Source organism: Camelus dromedarius, chromosome 6, assembly GCF_036321535.1.
Source record: "Camelus dromedarius isolate mCamDro1 chromosome 6, mCamDro1.pat, whole genome shotgun sequence".
Taxonomy (NCBI): Eukaryota; Metazoa; Chordata; class Mammalia; order Artiodactyla; family Camelidae; genus Camelus; species Camelus dromedarius.
In genome coordinates, this window is record NC_087441.1 from 10,741,084 (window position 1) to 10,755,882 (window position 14,799).

The window sequence follows — 14,799 nt, forward strand, 5'->3', positions numbered from 1 at the left end:
TTTTTAATTAATTGAAGTATCGTTGATTTACAGCATTGTGTTAGTTTCTGGTGTACAGCAAAGTGAGACAAATATATATATTTGTCTCACTATAGGTTATTACAAGCTATTGAATAGAGTCCCCTGTGCTCTCCAGTAGGACCTTGTGGTTCATCTATTTCATTTATAGTAATTTGTTCTTAGCAGTAAGTGGACATGGGCCAGACGCAGGACGTGTCAGGGGAAGTGGGTTCTCCCTCGGGGGGGCGGGAACAGAACCACACAGATTAAGAGACAAGGAGGAGCAGGGGTGTCTGTGAAAGCTCCTGCTGGGATATGAGCGCAGCATGGAAAAGCCTTCTCAGGGAGCACCCACTCGTACCCCCCTGCCTGGGGCTGGTGATGCAAAGTCTCAAACACGTCTCCTCCCAGAGGCCTCCACCATGCCTGGCGAGTATCAGATTACCTGCAAAGTATCTTTTTCTTTCTCTTTCTTCCCACTCCTCCCCAACACAAGTTCCAGCCCATCTTACCACCTACCAGTCCCCAAGCCTGCCAGGTGCAGGGGACACACCTTCTCTGTCATTGCCTCCCAGGGCCCAGCTCAGTGCTCAGGTCTCCTCTGCTGCACGGACAGCCGAGTCCCAGTACAAATGACCAGTGTCCATCCATCTCTGGCAACTTTCTCTCAATGAAAACTCTCCTTTCTTCAGCTAAACGTCTTCACGCCCGATCGCTATCACTCTGTCTAGGGTCAAAAGCTGAACCCGTCCGAAGCACCTCTTAATCCTCACTTAATTCATTTTCTTTGCTTGGATATTTTGTAACACTAACAACTCACGCAAGCATGTTGGTCAACACCTCAGGGGCCCGAGGCACACTTATTATAAAAGCTGCCACCTGACACACCGAAGTGCCTCAGAGTAAAAACAGGACCCCTGCCCTCCCTTCTCTCCTTCCCTGTTCTACACCCTCCCTCCTCAACACAGTGTCTTCACATGATGGAAACAGACGATCAGCATTAACACTCAGCAGTGATCTCCTGGCTAGACGTTCAGTTCAGCTCAGTGGGCACCAACGGAGGACCTCCTCCATCCTCAAAGAAAGAGAAGCCAGCTCCAGCACAAGGAGGCAAGACTTGCCGAGGTAAGAAACGCCAAAGCACAGCCTACGGCAGAGCAGAAAGCAACAAAAGCTTGTGTAGAACAAACCAAAAATCTGACACACGTGAAGCGAACGGGGGTGTCACATTGGAATGGGTTGTCTGGAAGGCTTCAGGGAAGAGAGGATCGTAAGCGGTCCTGGAAGAAGCATGTTCCAAGGGAGAAACAGAAGGAGCCGAAGGCGCAGCGGAAAAATGAGTGCAGTAACATAAAGAGCCCAACTCAGGGCGGGGGCGAAAGTGGCACCCACAGACGCCGGCGATGAGAACTCCCGGACGGCTGGCCTCTTTGGTATAATTGCTGCTCTTGTATTTTGCCATTAATCTTGGTGCAAAAGTTAAAACAACCATGTAACAGATACTAAGCCTCCAACTAGACACACAGACACATATTAAGTCATTTCCTTCTAAAACAGTTAAAAGTGTGTGTGAGCGCTAGCGATCCCTCTTGGAGACACACACCACCCCCGTGTTTCTGCCCTGAACTGTAACACAGGCAGACTCCTGGTGATGTCCCTCAAAAGACGTTTACTCAGGGCAAACGCTCAAAGAACAAGAAAACAGACTTGGATCTTAAGGTGTCAGTCGGAATGCAACTTGATCCATCAAAACATCTCATGTCGTGTTTGAACAACCAAATCTCGTAATTCATTATTGAAGGAACTCCGAACTGTTCAGTCATGCTCTCAAAGCTTAAAGACATACAGCAAAAGCCAAACAGAACAGCGCAGCCAAAGGGCGGCTCTCCTTCTCCTCCAGGGCGTGAGCCCTATAAAGGAGCACGAGGGAATCTAACCAAGCCACCCCATTCTCTCTTCCTCCTCCTTCTTTCCAGTGGACTTCAGCCCTGGTTGAACATTTGCTTTTGGGGGAGCTTTAAAAAAAAAAAAAAACACCCTTGGCTGGACCAACTGAATCAGAATCTTTGGGGCCCCAGAGATGAGTATTTCTTTAAAAATTCTCAAGTGATGATGTAGGACTCAGGTGAGGACTACTGGTCTACCCATCAGCAGAGCAAGCAATCTGCTTGTGTTTTCCTGGAGGATCACACTGTCTCCAGGGTCTGCACTGAAGGATGGCCACGTAAAAGGTGCGTGGACCATGTTCACGAGGCAAGAGGAAGGAGACAGAATCACACCCGTGACCCCAGTGCCCTGGGTCTGGCTCCACTAACAGCTAAACCACGCGAGACAGCAATCCTGAGCCTCCCAAACTCACTCACCTGGGCTCTCTACACTGGTATGTGCGCCCCAAGCGCAGACAATACAGTTTTGCAATCCTGAAAAACAACATCTTCCAGGGCTGTGGAACCCACAATAATAGCTCACATACACTGCATAAAGTAAGATCTGACAAAATGCACCATAAGTAAGACGGCAGCTGGTGAGATCGCAGCTTTGCCTTGCTGGGATGTCAAAAATCACACCTAACAATGCAGTGTTAAAATAACGAGATTTTAAAAATAAAGTCTCTTGCCATTTCAGAAAATCAGAATTCATCTGAAGAACACTTCTGGTAAGGTTAACTCGGAAATGTGACTGTTAGCTGAGATTTTCAGAGCACATGTACTTTCGAAGGTACCACAAGGAAGTGCTCAAATGTTACCAATCACCTGGCTCACTCTTAACAGTTGCGCTGTGGTCGAGGGAAGGTTGTGGGGGTCACCTGGGATCGGAAGGAGGCTGGGCCCCCACAAGGAGAAGAGTAATTGTAACTGTGTTTTTCGATTTTTAGCCTCTTTAGAACAGAACTACCCATATGTTAGTTCCTCCATCCTCCCTGACGGTTATAACCATGGAATTGTTAAAGGTGGGATCTGGGTGCACCTGATGTGCAATTTCTAGGAATAGCACCTATTCAGCTGGGGTCTTTTCACACGGACATGCGCTGATGGAGACAAAAAGCATAGACAAGACTGAGAGGACCTGAGGTCGAGCCCTGGCTCTGTTCCCAGTCCTCCCTGCACGCTGGGCAGGACTCATTACTGTGTCTTCAACTTCCTTACTGATGCAACAGAAGTAGCCTTACCTACGCCGTGAAGTAACCCTTCAAATTGCTATTCGGGTCACGGAGGAAAGGGAACTTGCATTTGTTGAGAGCCTGCTTTATGCAGCACAGACACAAGGAGATCTGCGCATGGAACTGGTGGGCATTCAGTCCTTACTATGCGACCTGCTGAGACGACAGCTGAGGGGCGGGACCTGCCTCCTCTCCAGCAGTCAGCACAGTGCCGGCCACACAGCCAGGGCGCCCCTGGTCCCAGAAGACTCCAGACACGTGCCGGGTGTGCCACGGATGCAGCTGCCCACCCCTGCAGCCCCCACACATCTGTGCACAACTGTGACTTCTGTTAGACTGGTCCCGGCCCCAAGTCTGTCCCCAGGAATGCTGCTTTTAAAGCAATAGGCAGATGCTCACAAGGCAGGGCTGGGTGTGTGTGCGGATTCAGTAGACTGATGTGTGCTTGCACAGAGCAAAAAACACTGGAGCCTAAAATGTGTACCTCAGACTGGTATTTCCCAGTTCGTAGTGATCAGTGCTAAGAACCATGGGTTTATCATGGGCCTCACCATTTATAAGAGCACAAGACAGTTATTTTCCTTATAAATTCATTTAATGGGGGTGGGGTAATGGCTCAGTGGTAGAGCGCCTACTTAGCATGCACAAGGTCCTGGGTTCTATCCCCAGCACCTCCTTTAAAAATTTTAAAAAAAACTTTAAAATGAACTTATTTTAAAATGTTAATGAAAATAGTTTTCCCTAAAACCACATTGTATGAAAAAGTTGTGATACTGACCCCCCCAAAATCTTTTTTTTGAGTTTTTAAGGCTACACTAAGGCTGATCCCTGCTTGAAAATGATTTTATCTAATCCAGAGACCAGGAGCATCTCATTCAGGACCTCTGAACTGAGTGGTTCTTACGTGTTCTCACCAAAAACAAACAGAAAAGTAACTATGTGAGGTGATGGGTGTGTTAACTCGCTCGTGGTGATCATTTCACAATGTGTATGTGTATCAGATCATCACGTTGTACACCTTAAACATACACAATGTTTAACTTTCAACCATACCTTGATAAAACGGGAGGGGGGACACCTAAAACAGAGTTATCTTTGTTTTGGTTGACTTAAATGTGTGGATAAGGACACCTGCCTTCCTGTACTAGGGCTGCCATGTGTCTAATTTCCTGGAGCCTCACTTCTTGGGGGCAGCAGTGAAACTGCTCAGGGTGACCGAGCGCCTTGCCCCAGATTCCCTTTGGAGGAAGGCAGGGGCAGAGCTCCTTCCTCAAACAAACACTGAATCCCCGTAGGCAACCCCTTTAACCTTGATTCAGCACCATACTCCTCATCAGGAAAGCGCCACGCCGCTCCTCCTGGCTCAGATTAGTAAGCTCTGCTCCCCCGAGCGCAGCCACTCTGATGTCTGCTTTGCACTGATTTGGAGACATCACTGTCTGAGGCTTTTCAATTTCCCTGTGGGTTTTAGAATCTAAAAAAAAGCCTGATGGGATAAGTACTTCACATGATCCAGAACTACTCCAGGACGACGACTGAGATGTCATAGCTCCCCATGAAATACCGGTGCCCATCGGGAACCCTGTGCCTTGGCAGCAGCTTAGCACCCCGCCTCGCCCCATCTTTCCAGGCTCAGTTTGCAAACCTGTCCTCATTAAGGGGCTCGGGTACCACAAACTCTTATGGCAAAGGCATCTTGTGGTACGTCCTGGACTCCAAAAACCCTTCTAGCCTAAGAAAGCAAGCTTTAAAAGTGCTGTATAATTTGGGGTAAGAGTTCACAGGGAAATACTTCAAGGTAAATGAGAGCATTTGCAGGGTACTCTCCTCCTGGCTCCCTGCTTTAGAGGAAAAGGAGGTTAACTTGGGGGGATCAGTAACGGACTCGGCCAAGACACAGACCTAAAGGGGAAGACACACTCACACTGCTTGGTTAACTGGTCATGTCATGATGCGTGACCCATCGGGCAGCTCCCCAGCTGCCCCTGACGTCCTCCTCTCCCCCCACCATGCAGCCCAGCTCTGTGCTGAGCCCCTGACATGGACCGAGTCCAGGTGTGGGTAACGTCCGCACAGTTTCATCATCCCAGAATACTAAGTAGAAGAATCAGGTTTCTACCACTTCTATTGTTCCTAAAAATAATGTTGGAAAAAAATTAAAAATAAGCTATAGGCTCCAGGCAAATGTCCAGTTGTCCTCCAGGACAGCCCAGCCCTGGGAAGTGTGGGGAACATGGAGCGTGCTGACCTGGACCTCCCGGTCCACTGTCTGGAGCCACGAGGAGTCGCACTAGTAAATCATCTCCGGGTGCAGCTATGGTGTCAGCTGTCACCCCCAGCAAATTCGTTAAGTCAGAAACGCTCCCTTTGGTTTAAAAGAAAAAAATCTAAAACCTGTACAAAGGACCTTATCTCAAATCACTCTGCACTTCAACAAAGTCTCTAACTCATAGAAGATCTGATATGACCCCCAGTATTGTGAGCAGAGGGAATCCAGGAGGAGCACCGAGGGTGATCGGCTTCCCCGGGGATGGGAAGGGGCTTGATCCCAGGTGAGGTGGATCCCCACGTACGGGTCTAATAACCACAGACCCTCTGTGCCAGCCCATCTCTGCTAGGTCAGAGTTCCAGGGCTGCCCTCTGGTGCATGCTCAGAAGCAGCTGGCAGGGAGAGCGGGCAGCCCCAGGTCCAGCCTGTCCCAGGGGTCTCAGCAGAGGGGGAGGGAGAGGGTCGCATTCAGCACCTTGGCAGGGTGAAGTGGGATTTAAAAACAGATCCAAGATGTTTATTTTCATGTTTGGGGATCACCATTCATTTTATAGTGATACAGCCCCTGGATGGAAAACTCTAGAGAAATAGCTTAAGATTTTTGTATTTCTCAAAATGGTACAAAAAGGATGAGGAGTTGCTCAGAATCTCCATTTTCTGGATGAGATAGTGCTATTTCCAAAGGCAGATGGGAATGTAGACATTAATAAAATTAAATGTAAGCTTATGTCAGATGAGAGTCCTTATTTTACACTGAAAGGTAATGGCACAAAAATGCAAAGAAATATATGCAGCAACTACCGATGATGGATGAGATCGGCGTCTGTTGACCAAAAAAACGGTATGATTTTTGGAAAGGGAAAAAAGGCCTACATTTGCTGAAGTTATATATATAAACATACACGCATAGATTTTTTTAATGGAATATATATTTCATAAGTGTGGTTAACACTGCATTTCAAGTTATCTTAATTTTAATCTTCTGGCTTATCTAAATTTTCTCCTTTTTTATAGTCATTTAATTTTTTTAAATTTTTAATGGAATCTCTTCCTATCACTTTAAAAAAATGATTTGAAGCAGAGGCCATCTGTTTCTATGAGGACATGGTGATGAACGAGATAGACACAGGTCCCCACTCACAGTACCCAGAGTTTAGCTGGGAAGACAGTCCGGGAGCAAGTCGTCAAAGTGTGATCAGTGTCCAAAGCAGCATGGGTCCCGCGGGAACAGAGCAGAGAGACCGTCTCTGGCGGGAACAAGGTCATGCAAAGCCAACACGGAAACATGACAGCCTTGAGGGGAAACAAAGTTACCTAAACTCAGCAAAGTCTGGGGCTGGGGCAGCACAGACTGTGCCAGGAACTGATGGCCAGTCCAGCCATGACCCATGGCCAGGTCAGGTGGGGCCGGGAAGTGTGGCAGGAGACAGAGGGGGGGCCTTGCTCTCTGGGGAGCAGGGCTAGAAGAGGAGTCCCACTTGGAGTTGTATGCAGGGGTCCTGAAGGGGCCTCGAGGCCACCCCTGCCGCCTCTTAAGTACACACCTTACAGAGGTGGCAGGTGGGTAGCTGTGATGGCATCAGAGAAGGCAGAGGGTGCCCTACCCTCGGCGATGCAGCCCATCACCTGAGCTCCGCCCCCGCCACACCCCCACGTGACCGTGAAACTCACACCATGGACCTCAGCGCAGGCTTTGGAGAAGCTTTCTGAGAGCTAGTTTTCCAAGACAGGAGATTTAAGCACATGGACTCTGGAGTTACCCGAGCCATGGTCATCACCAGCCTTGACTAACTCCTCCCTGACCCAGTTTGCTCACCTGTAAAGTAGGGATCCTATTGTATAGGCTATTGAGAGGGCTCAATGAGGTAAAACATGTAAACAAACAAACAAACAAACAAACAAAACTTAGCACAGTGCAAGGGATCAGTAAAGGCCAAGGCTCCACAAAAGTTGTAATATGCACAGAACTTAATTTTCAAAGTTCTATTATTCTTACAAGTGTAGAAGGATAAATTTCCCTGAGTTCCCTGAAAGAAAGTCCAGAAAAATCGAATCCCACTTATTTAGAAATTTTTTTATTGAGCCCCTCGAAGCCAGGCTCTGTTCTAGGCACTGGAGACGATGGTTGAACACAAAAGATGAAACCCTTGACCTTCACACAAGAGTGTAACGTGGAGTCAGACAAAAGGCAGAAAGAGGAGACAAGAAAACGGACACAAAGTGGAACCCACAGTAACGGGAAGAGCTGCATGTGAACCCGGAGCATAAGCTGCCCCATTCTGAGCAGCACAAAACATTGCTGCCAACCCCAATCATGCCTATTTCAGACAACGACAAACTGGCTAGGAAAGACCTAATCTTGTTTGCTTAATTCCCAACACCAGCCTCAAGGACACGAGCCGGGAAGCTGGCAACAATTTAGACTCTAAGCCAGTCACTGAGCAAAATCACCAAACTCCCAATTTCCTGGAAGGTACACACCCTCCCAAGTTGTTTTTACAGGAAACAGACCCCCACCAGATAAAAACTGCTGACCACAAGCATGGAGACCCCAGCCCGGCTGAAACCAGAAGACTGGTGATGCTCGAAACTTCACCTTGATGCCAACCAATCTGAACTGTGCAGGAGAGGCTCACGCACCTGGCAGCCCCCTCCTCTGCCTTTAAAACCTTTGTCTCCCAACCAGCAACTTGGAGATGGTTTCAAGACATTGATCTTCCCAGGTTGCCAGCCTCCTGAATAAAGCAACTTTTTCTTTTCCACCAACACTTGCCTCTTGAGTATTGGTCTTTTGAGAGGCAAGCAGCTGAACTTGGCTGAACTTCAGTACTGGCCCCATCCTGTTATATAGGGCTCTGGGGAAACCCAAAACCAGGAGGAGGCATATGGAGGGCTAGTGGGGTGGGCTGCAGCTTTAACAGGTGGGCAGAGAAGGAGACGAACTTCACCTTCAAAGACCTGAGAGAGGGCAGCCTTAGAGAAGGCAGAGCGCATCTGCGTGGCACCTGTGTGTACCGAGCAGTATGTGCCCTGTCCTCAGGCGGCACACCCCCAAGAAGGCAGGCTGTGCCTGGCGGTGGGGAGGCACCACGTGTGGTCACGTGGCTCCCAGACCAGAGTCACCTCCTTGGGGAGGGAGCAGCAGAATGGCCTGCTGCCTGCCTTCTGCTCAGTTTCTTTATTTAACTGGAGTTGGATCCGAATTCGGGAATGAGTAAGATATGCTCTCTCCGCCAAGGATGTTTCAAGGGCTGGGGCAGCGCTTCCCCACAACTGGCACTCCGTTCACGTAAAATACTGAGTGTTTCAGTATCACTCTTACGTAATTTGCACAAAACTGGTTCGTCCTCTCCAACAGATCCTTTGCCAAGCACTGCGTTTCCTCTTCCCCACTTTTCACCCAGAAAGAGAGATAGGGCTTACTTCTGATACATAATGAAATCTGCTCATCAAGGAAGATGTGTGTGGGCCAGAATTTCCCCTTGACTTCTGAGTGTAAAAACGGTACAGAAGAGATTTTAATGACCTCAGTCTGTAACAAACAGATGAGCTAAGGGCAGATCATCAGAGCAGGGGTCAGCAAAGTACAGCTTTTGGCCAAACCCAGCCTGCCCGCAGTTACTGTGGATAAAGTTTTATTAGAACTCAGCCCTGCTCATCCATCTGCCTATGGTCCAGGGCGGCTTCCACACTGAAATGCAGAGGTAAGTGGTTGCCAGAGCCTAAAATATTTATTCCCTGGCCCTTTACAGGAAAAATACACCAATCCCCAATACAGAGAGGTGGACCCAATCAGAAGAGATTCATCTTTTGAAACTGTCTGAATTAAAACCTGAAATAATCTATAAAACTTTATTCTGAACTTTTCAGTGAATAAATTAAAGTGTATTTTTAAAATGACTTTTCTATGTCAGTATTCTAGAGACTACAAGTGGTATCTTAATTCCCGTAAGATGTAAGCCGTTTTATGTAAAACACTTTCAACCGCGTCAAAAATCAAACAAAACAACACCTGCGTGCTGACCTGGCTCAGAGCCAGGGCTCTGAAAATGAGTCAAATCCCCTTTAACAGTTTTTTGCTTTATTCTGTGTTGCTTTTTGATGGATAAGATAATTCAGTTTGCTCTTCCTGTGACTGGGGCCATTAAGACCTACATTTAATTTCTTTCTGTAATTACCTTATGCCATTAACATTCATTCTAAATATGTTTATCTAGTTTAAAAAGTCTCTAAACCAGTATCTTTCAACTCACTTTTTGGGAAAACATACACTTGACTATGACTTTTCTGATCTATAAATGCTACCCTCACCCACCTCCACATCCAGAGGTATTTACCTCAGGTCTAAGCGCCTTCTTAATTCTTTTCCTTCAGTTGTCTTTCACAGCCTACTTTGTGCTGATAGTCACGTAAATTAGTTTAAACTGGCGTATTTACAATAACTCTCCCTTCAGTAGTTAATATTTCCATTTTACTTTATTGTTCTAGTTGGTTTTGTTTACTAACAATTTTTCCAAGCACATTTCTATTCTAGAGTTACATCTCTGACTTGATTCTTGGCAACTGATAATATATTATTGAGCAGTTTCTGCAGCAAAAGTCTTTAAGTGTCACATATTCCAGGACTTGACAGAACTGAGATTTTTCTTTTCTATCTTCATCACTGTATTGGAAGAGAAAATATGTCACTAACACCACCAATTGTAATCAAATTCTGGACAGACTGGAGCTTTGATAAATCCTTATCAGCCACCAATTTTCTGGGCAGGTAGAGTCCATACTACGAACAGAAGATGGAGGACGATGCAGTTGAATCCTGGAAGGGAATCCTGCACACTGATGTTCAACAGGACACGCTGTGTCCAGCTCTGCTGAGGACAGCTCTGCCCAGCTAGCTAAGCCCAGACTGTCCCTGACCTGAGTCCTCTCTCTTTTCTCTGCTTCCTTAAGAAGTCTGTTTTCTTTCTAGTGGTAACTCACATGGGTTCCTGGTTGCCCTACCTAGAAAAACAAAAAGTAGGGCCACACCTGGTTCATAGCTGCAGACCATGCACTCAGCCCTGGGAGCAGCTCTAAGACGCTCAGAAAACGACAACCCAGGTGCCCTTACTCCAGTTCCCTGATGATGTCCCTTGGGCATCTCAGATCGGCTTCCAGATTGCCACAGTGTTACATCTCCGCTGGCTCTAACTAGCTGACCTGGCCTGGCCTACCTTCTCGTGGAACGTAAGCCTGGGGCCTCCATTCCTTCACAGACTCCTCTTACCCATAAGGAAGTGGGCGTGGCGGGAGGCTTTACAGCAACACGGACTAAAACCGTCCTCCTGTTCCCAGCCCTTCACTGCTCTTAATTCATGTGACCCTACCAGTGTCCCAGGTGGTCCTTTTGGTGAGATGTCAACATCACTGACATACTGCTGCCACATACGAAGTTTATCTTTGGAAATATTTCTGTAGAAATCCACAAGAGAGACCACCGGGACACTTAACACTACTTTTACTTGAAGGGCATTGTCTTTTCCTGCAATATTTCTCCCAACACCAAATAGAGCAGAAAAGCAGCAAAAAAGCAGAAGCAAGCGAGTAGATGAAACTTTACTTACAAAGACATCTTTAACCCCTGGGGATGGATTTGCTTTTTGTTTTTGTTTTTTAATATTCTAGGTCTATGTAAATTCTACAAAGAGGGAGCTCCGGTGGAAACTCCAACATTAAAAGGCACATTCAGATTAGGAAAGTCAGTGGAGAAATGTTCCCTAGGCATTCCTGGCAAAAACCAGATTCAGCATGACCAGAACCCTCTGCTGTATGCAGACAGCTCCCGGGGTGGGAACTCTCAGCCCCTGGGACACCAAAGACCCACGGAGAAGCCATCTAGCCAGCCCTGGGAGAGAAGAGCGTCTCTGTTCAGCTATAAGTGGTATTTTCTAGTGTCACTGTACTTACATAGTTTTAAACAGTTTTTTTAAAGGCAAGTATTTACTTTTTGTAATGTAGTATGCTAATTTTAAGGTTATTATATAGTGGCAGATTTTAAAACATGAATTTTATCTATCAAAAAAACAAGTTGGAGGTAAAAATATTCACATACGACCTGCACCTAGTACAAAGCCACACTCCAGATTATCAAACTAATTGCTAGTCAGATGCAAATACCAGATACCAACGCTTGGTGTTCTGGGCCTTGCAAACTTTTCTGCAACAGATTTCATTTCAGCCCTACGAAATGGGTTCTTTAAAGGCCAAAACAAAAACAACAAATTTACACTGCTTAACCACGTTTGTAAATTAAGCTAAAAAACCAAAAAGTTGTGTCCAGATTTCTAACGCCACACCCACAATTTAGAGTTGTTGTGCCTTTAAGTCGATTCCAAGGGTAAATAGGCACGTATTCCCCACCTCTGGGGTTCAAATGCACGGTTGTTCGCTTGGTTTTTCCCTCTGGTCTATACTCAGGATCACATTCTCCTTACTGGTCAGACAGGCGTAATGGAAAGAATGGGCTTTAAAATCCGACATAGTTGGGTGTGAACCCTGTCTTGCCACTGGCTAGACTGCCGGTTAACTTCTCCCATCTCTGCTCTCTCACACTTAAAAGGGGCTAGTGGTGTGTATGCATTAGGGCTGCCAAGGAGAAAGTGGGTTTAAATGAGATGCTGTAGGTAAGAGTCATAGCGCACGCTAAGGGCCAAGTGCCAGTCGCTAAGGGCAGTGAGCAAAGCCATTTCACCTACAGGAAACTGCCGCGGGAATAGAATCCCACTCTTTTTAATGAATAAGGATATAAAGACTCAGAGGGTGAGGCGCTTTTCCGAAAGCCCACTCACCAGTGAGGGAGGGAGGCCCCAGTGCTCAGGTCCTCCTCCTGCAGGTCCCAGCAAGAGCACGTTAAGAGATAAACATCTACTTTCGCTTTCAAATTAGTACAGCAGGGGATGAAACCCTTCCAGAGGATCCTCTTCCTTACATAGCCCTGGTCTCCCAGTGTGACCTGCCGATGTGCTGTCTGGTGTAGCTTTGGCCTTGGGGACAGTCAAAGTCAACCCAAGGTGACAGCAATGCTCAGCCACCAAAGAAGGAGGCACAAAACAGGCAGCATGCTTGCCTCTGCCCTGCAACATTCTCCAGAAGAAACCAAGTGAAGAAACCAAGCCACCTGGGACAGGTGGACGGGGCACGTGCTCTGATTTGGGGCAATGAAGGGAGCCATCTCCCTGCCTAAGTTTGATGCAAATTATGAATTCTTAAAGAGCTTTCCTGAGCATTTACACTTTACCACGTACAATCTCTTGCTGCCACTTAGAAGCAGAGCTGTCACAGATGCACAGGAAACACAGACGGCTACCTAGACTGACCAGCAGGTGTGGCCCCCACCGCGGCTGCAGGAGGAGGCAGCCCACCCTCCTCCTCAGCCCCTCTGGAGGTTGGCACCTTTCTGACAGCTTAACAGTCACACAGACTTCCAATGGTTGCTGTTCCACAAGGTTTCATGGATCCCAGGGTCCCACAGTCACCTCTGAAGATGGGTATGGGTTTAGGGAGAGGGACTCCAGGTGCTCTGATTTATCTGAAACCCATCACATCCCCTTCATGCTTAAAAAGGCCTGGATTTTCAATTCTGACATTCCACTGAAATTAACCCTGGGAATTTAGTTTCCAAAAAAATTGTGCCTTTGGGGAGAAAAAAAAATCATAAAAATGTGAAAAATGGAATTATCTGTTAAAATCCTGACAACTTTGAGTACAAGCACTGCCAAGTGCTATCTGCCCTGAGCGAGCACGGGTCCAGCCTGGGTGCCCCTCACTGCAGTTCCAGTTAAATGTTTCCGCTCGGTTTCAGCGATGTGACCGTCCAGCTGCTACATTCCTGGGGACTGCTTACCGATGGGGCCTCAAAACAACGATCTCCTCGGGAACAGCGCCTGCCTCGGACATGTTTATCTGAGATAACTTACCACCACCCACTCTCTAAAATCTAACCCGGACCAGGTAACAGAAATGAAGAAGTAACATTTAAACTCAGACAGCGACCACGTTCAGTAAGTAGTTTGGCAACTGTGATCGAACTTCTAGAAAATACAAACCACTAAATACAAAGTAACCAAAGCCACGCTTCCCTGGGGTGAGAACCCAGGAAAGGGGCGCACGGAGAGGCAGAAGTCGAGCAAAACAAAAAGGCATCAGAGACACTGTGACTGTCACACAAGGTCAATTTGAAACATTTTTTTAAAGCCTCAGATGTAGAAAATTGTTTTGAAATCTCACCGGAGATGACTGGTTTGATAACTGACCTTTTCATCCAGGAAACCACGGCATTCAAGGCTTCGCAGGGCAACCCAGAGGAAAGCGGGGCACCCCCGGCCCCGTCCCGATGCCTGGAGTCCCCACGCCCAGGCGGCCTGGCCAGGCTTCTCATCAGACTGTCCTTGCCCTTGTGACTGAATGAACCATGAAGGTAACGGATTCTAGAAATGTCCAAAGCCAGCTCAAAGCAGCTAGAGAGGCAAGAAGGCGGCAGGACTCCTCAAGTTACACAGCACCTGTGGTTTCTAAGCAGTGAGGGTGAAGCCCCCAGCCTGTGTGAACGCCAGGCCTTGGGTCCTAAGCAATTGCACAGCCAAGAGCTTCCTCATCTGACATCTGTTTTCCGAAAACACAAGAGAACTGAGGTGGCAGTAAAGACTGAGAGAAGGCGAAGGACGGGAAATCACAGAGGACGAAGGATGCGCTGGAAGGTGAACAAACGAAATAAGGGAGAAGGAGGCGGTGACAAGCAAGAGGAGGAAAAGGAGAAAAGACGGAAAGAACTGGGGGCACCTGTGAAAACATACCTTTGATTTTCTCCCGTCTCCCCCATTAATGACAAAGACATTTTTGGCGGCCCTGTTCTTCATGTGGTTGTCAAGAACAGCAGGAGACTGACTGACAAAATGGGTAACTCAGCCTTTCCTCGAGGCAGTTAGAAGCTGGGATTGGAAACAGCGCAAACACTAGAAACCTGCTCTTGGGAGGTACCCCAGGCGGAGTTTGTCCCTGCCTCCCCTCCATCCCCCGCCCAGCCCCGAGGCAGCCGGCACAGAACTCAAGAGGAGAGCAGTGGGGAAATTGCAAAATGCCTCGGAACAATTTCTCAAAACTTTTTTTTTTTTAAGTGAAAGCAGCTAAACCCCGGGGCTGGGACATTATCAAAAGGTGAAAATCCACTGCGAGTAAGGAAAGGCATAAGAAAGCACTCAAATACACCTTCACTGGTGGGGCACCATCAGAGCTCACTTGACTACCATCTCTGTGGACACAGAACATTAAAGGACCAGCTCAGGGCTCTCCACAACGGCGATGGCTGGGAGCGCCTTTGTGAAGGTGGTTTTAG

At 47.5% G+C, this 14,799-nt stretch overlaps 1 protein-coding gene across 10 annotated transcripts in view; it reads right to left on the reverse strand.

Moving 5' to 3' along the window:
* TIAM2 (TIAM Rac1 associated GEF 2) overlaps positions 1-14,799 on the reverse strand; it is a 216,277-nt gene that overhangs the window by 21,524 nt on the left and 179,954 nt on the right. The window contains exon 1 of one of the 10 annotated variants that reach the window (XM_064486542.1): positions 14,261-14,472. The exons of 8 other annotated variants lie outside the window; for them this stretch is intronic. In XM_064486542.1, coding sequence (XP_064342612.1) covers positions 14,261-14,323 — 63 coding nt within the window. In that variant the 5' untranslated portion in view covers positions 14,324-14,472. Of the gene's footprint in view, positions 1-13,694; positions 14,037-14,260; positions 14,473-14,799 lie in introns of those variants that run through there. One more of the 10 variants, XM_064486545.1, reaches the window with a different exon arrangement.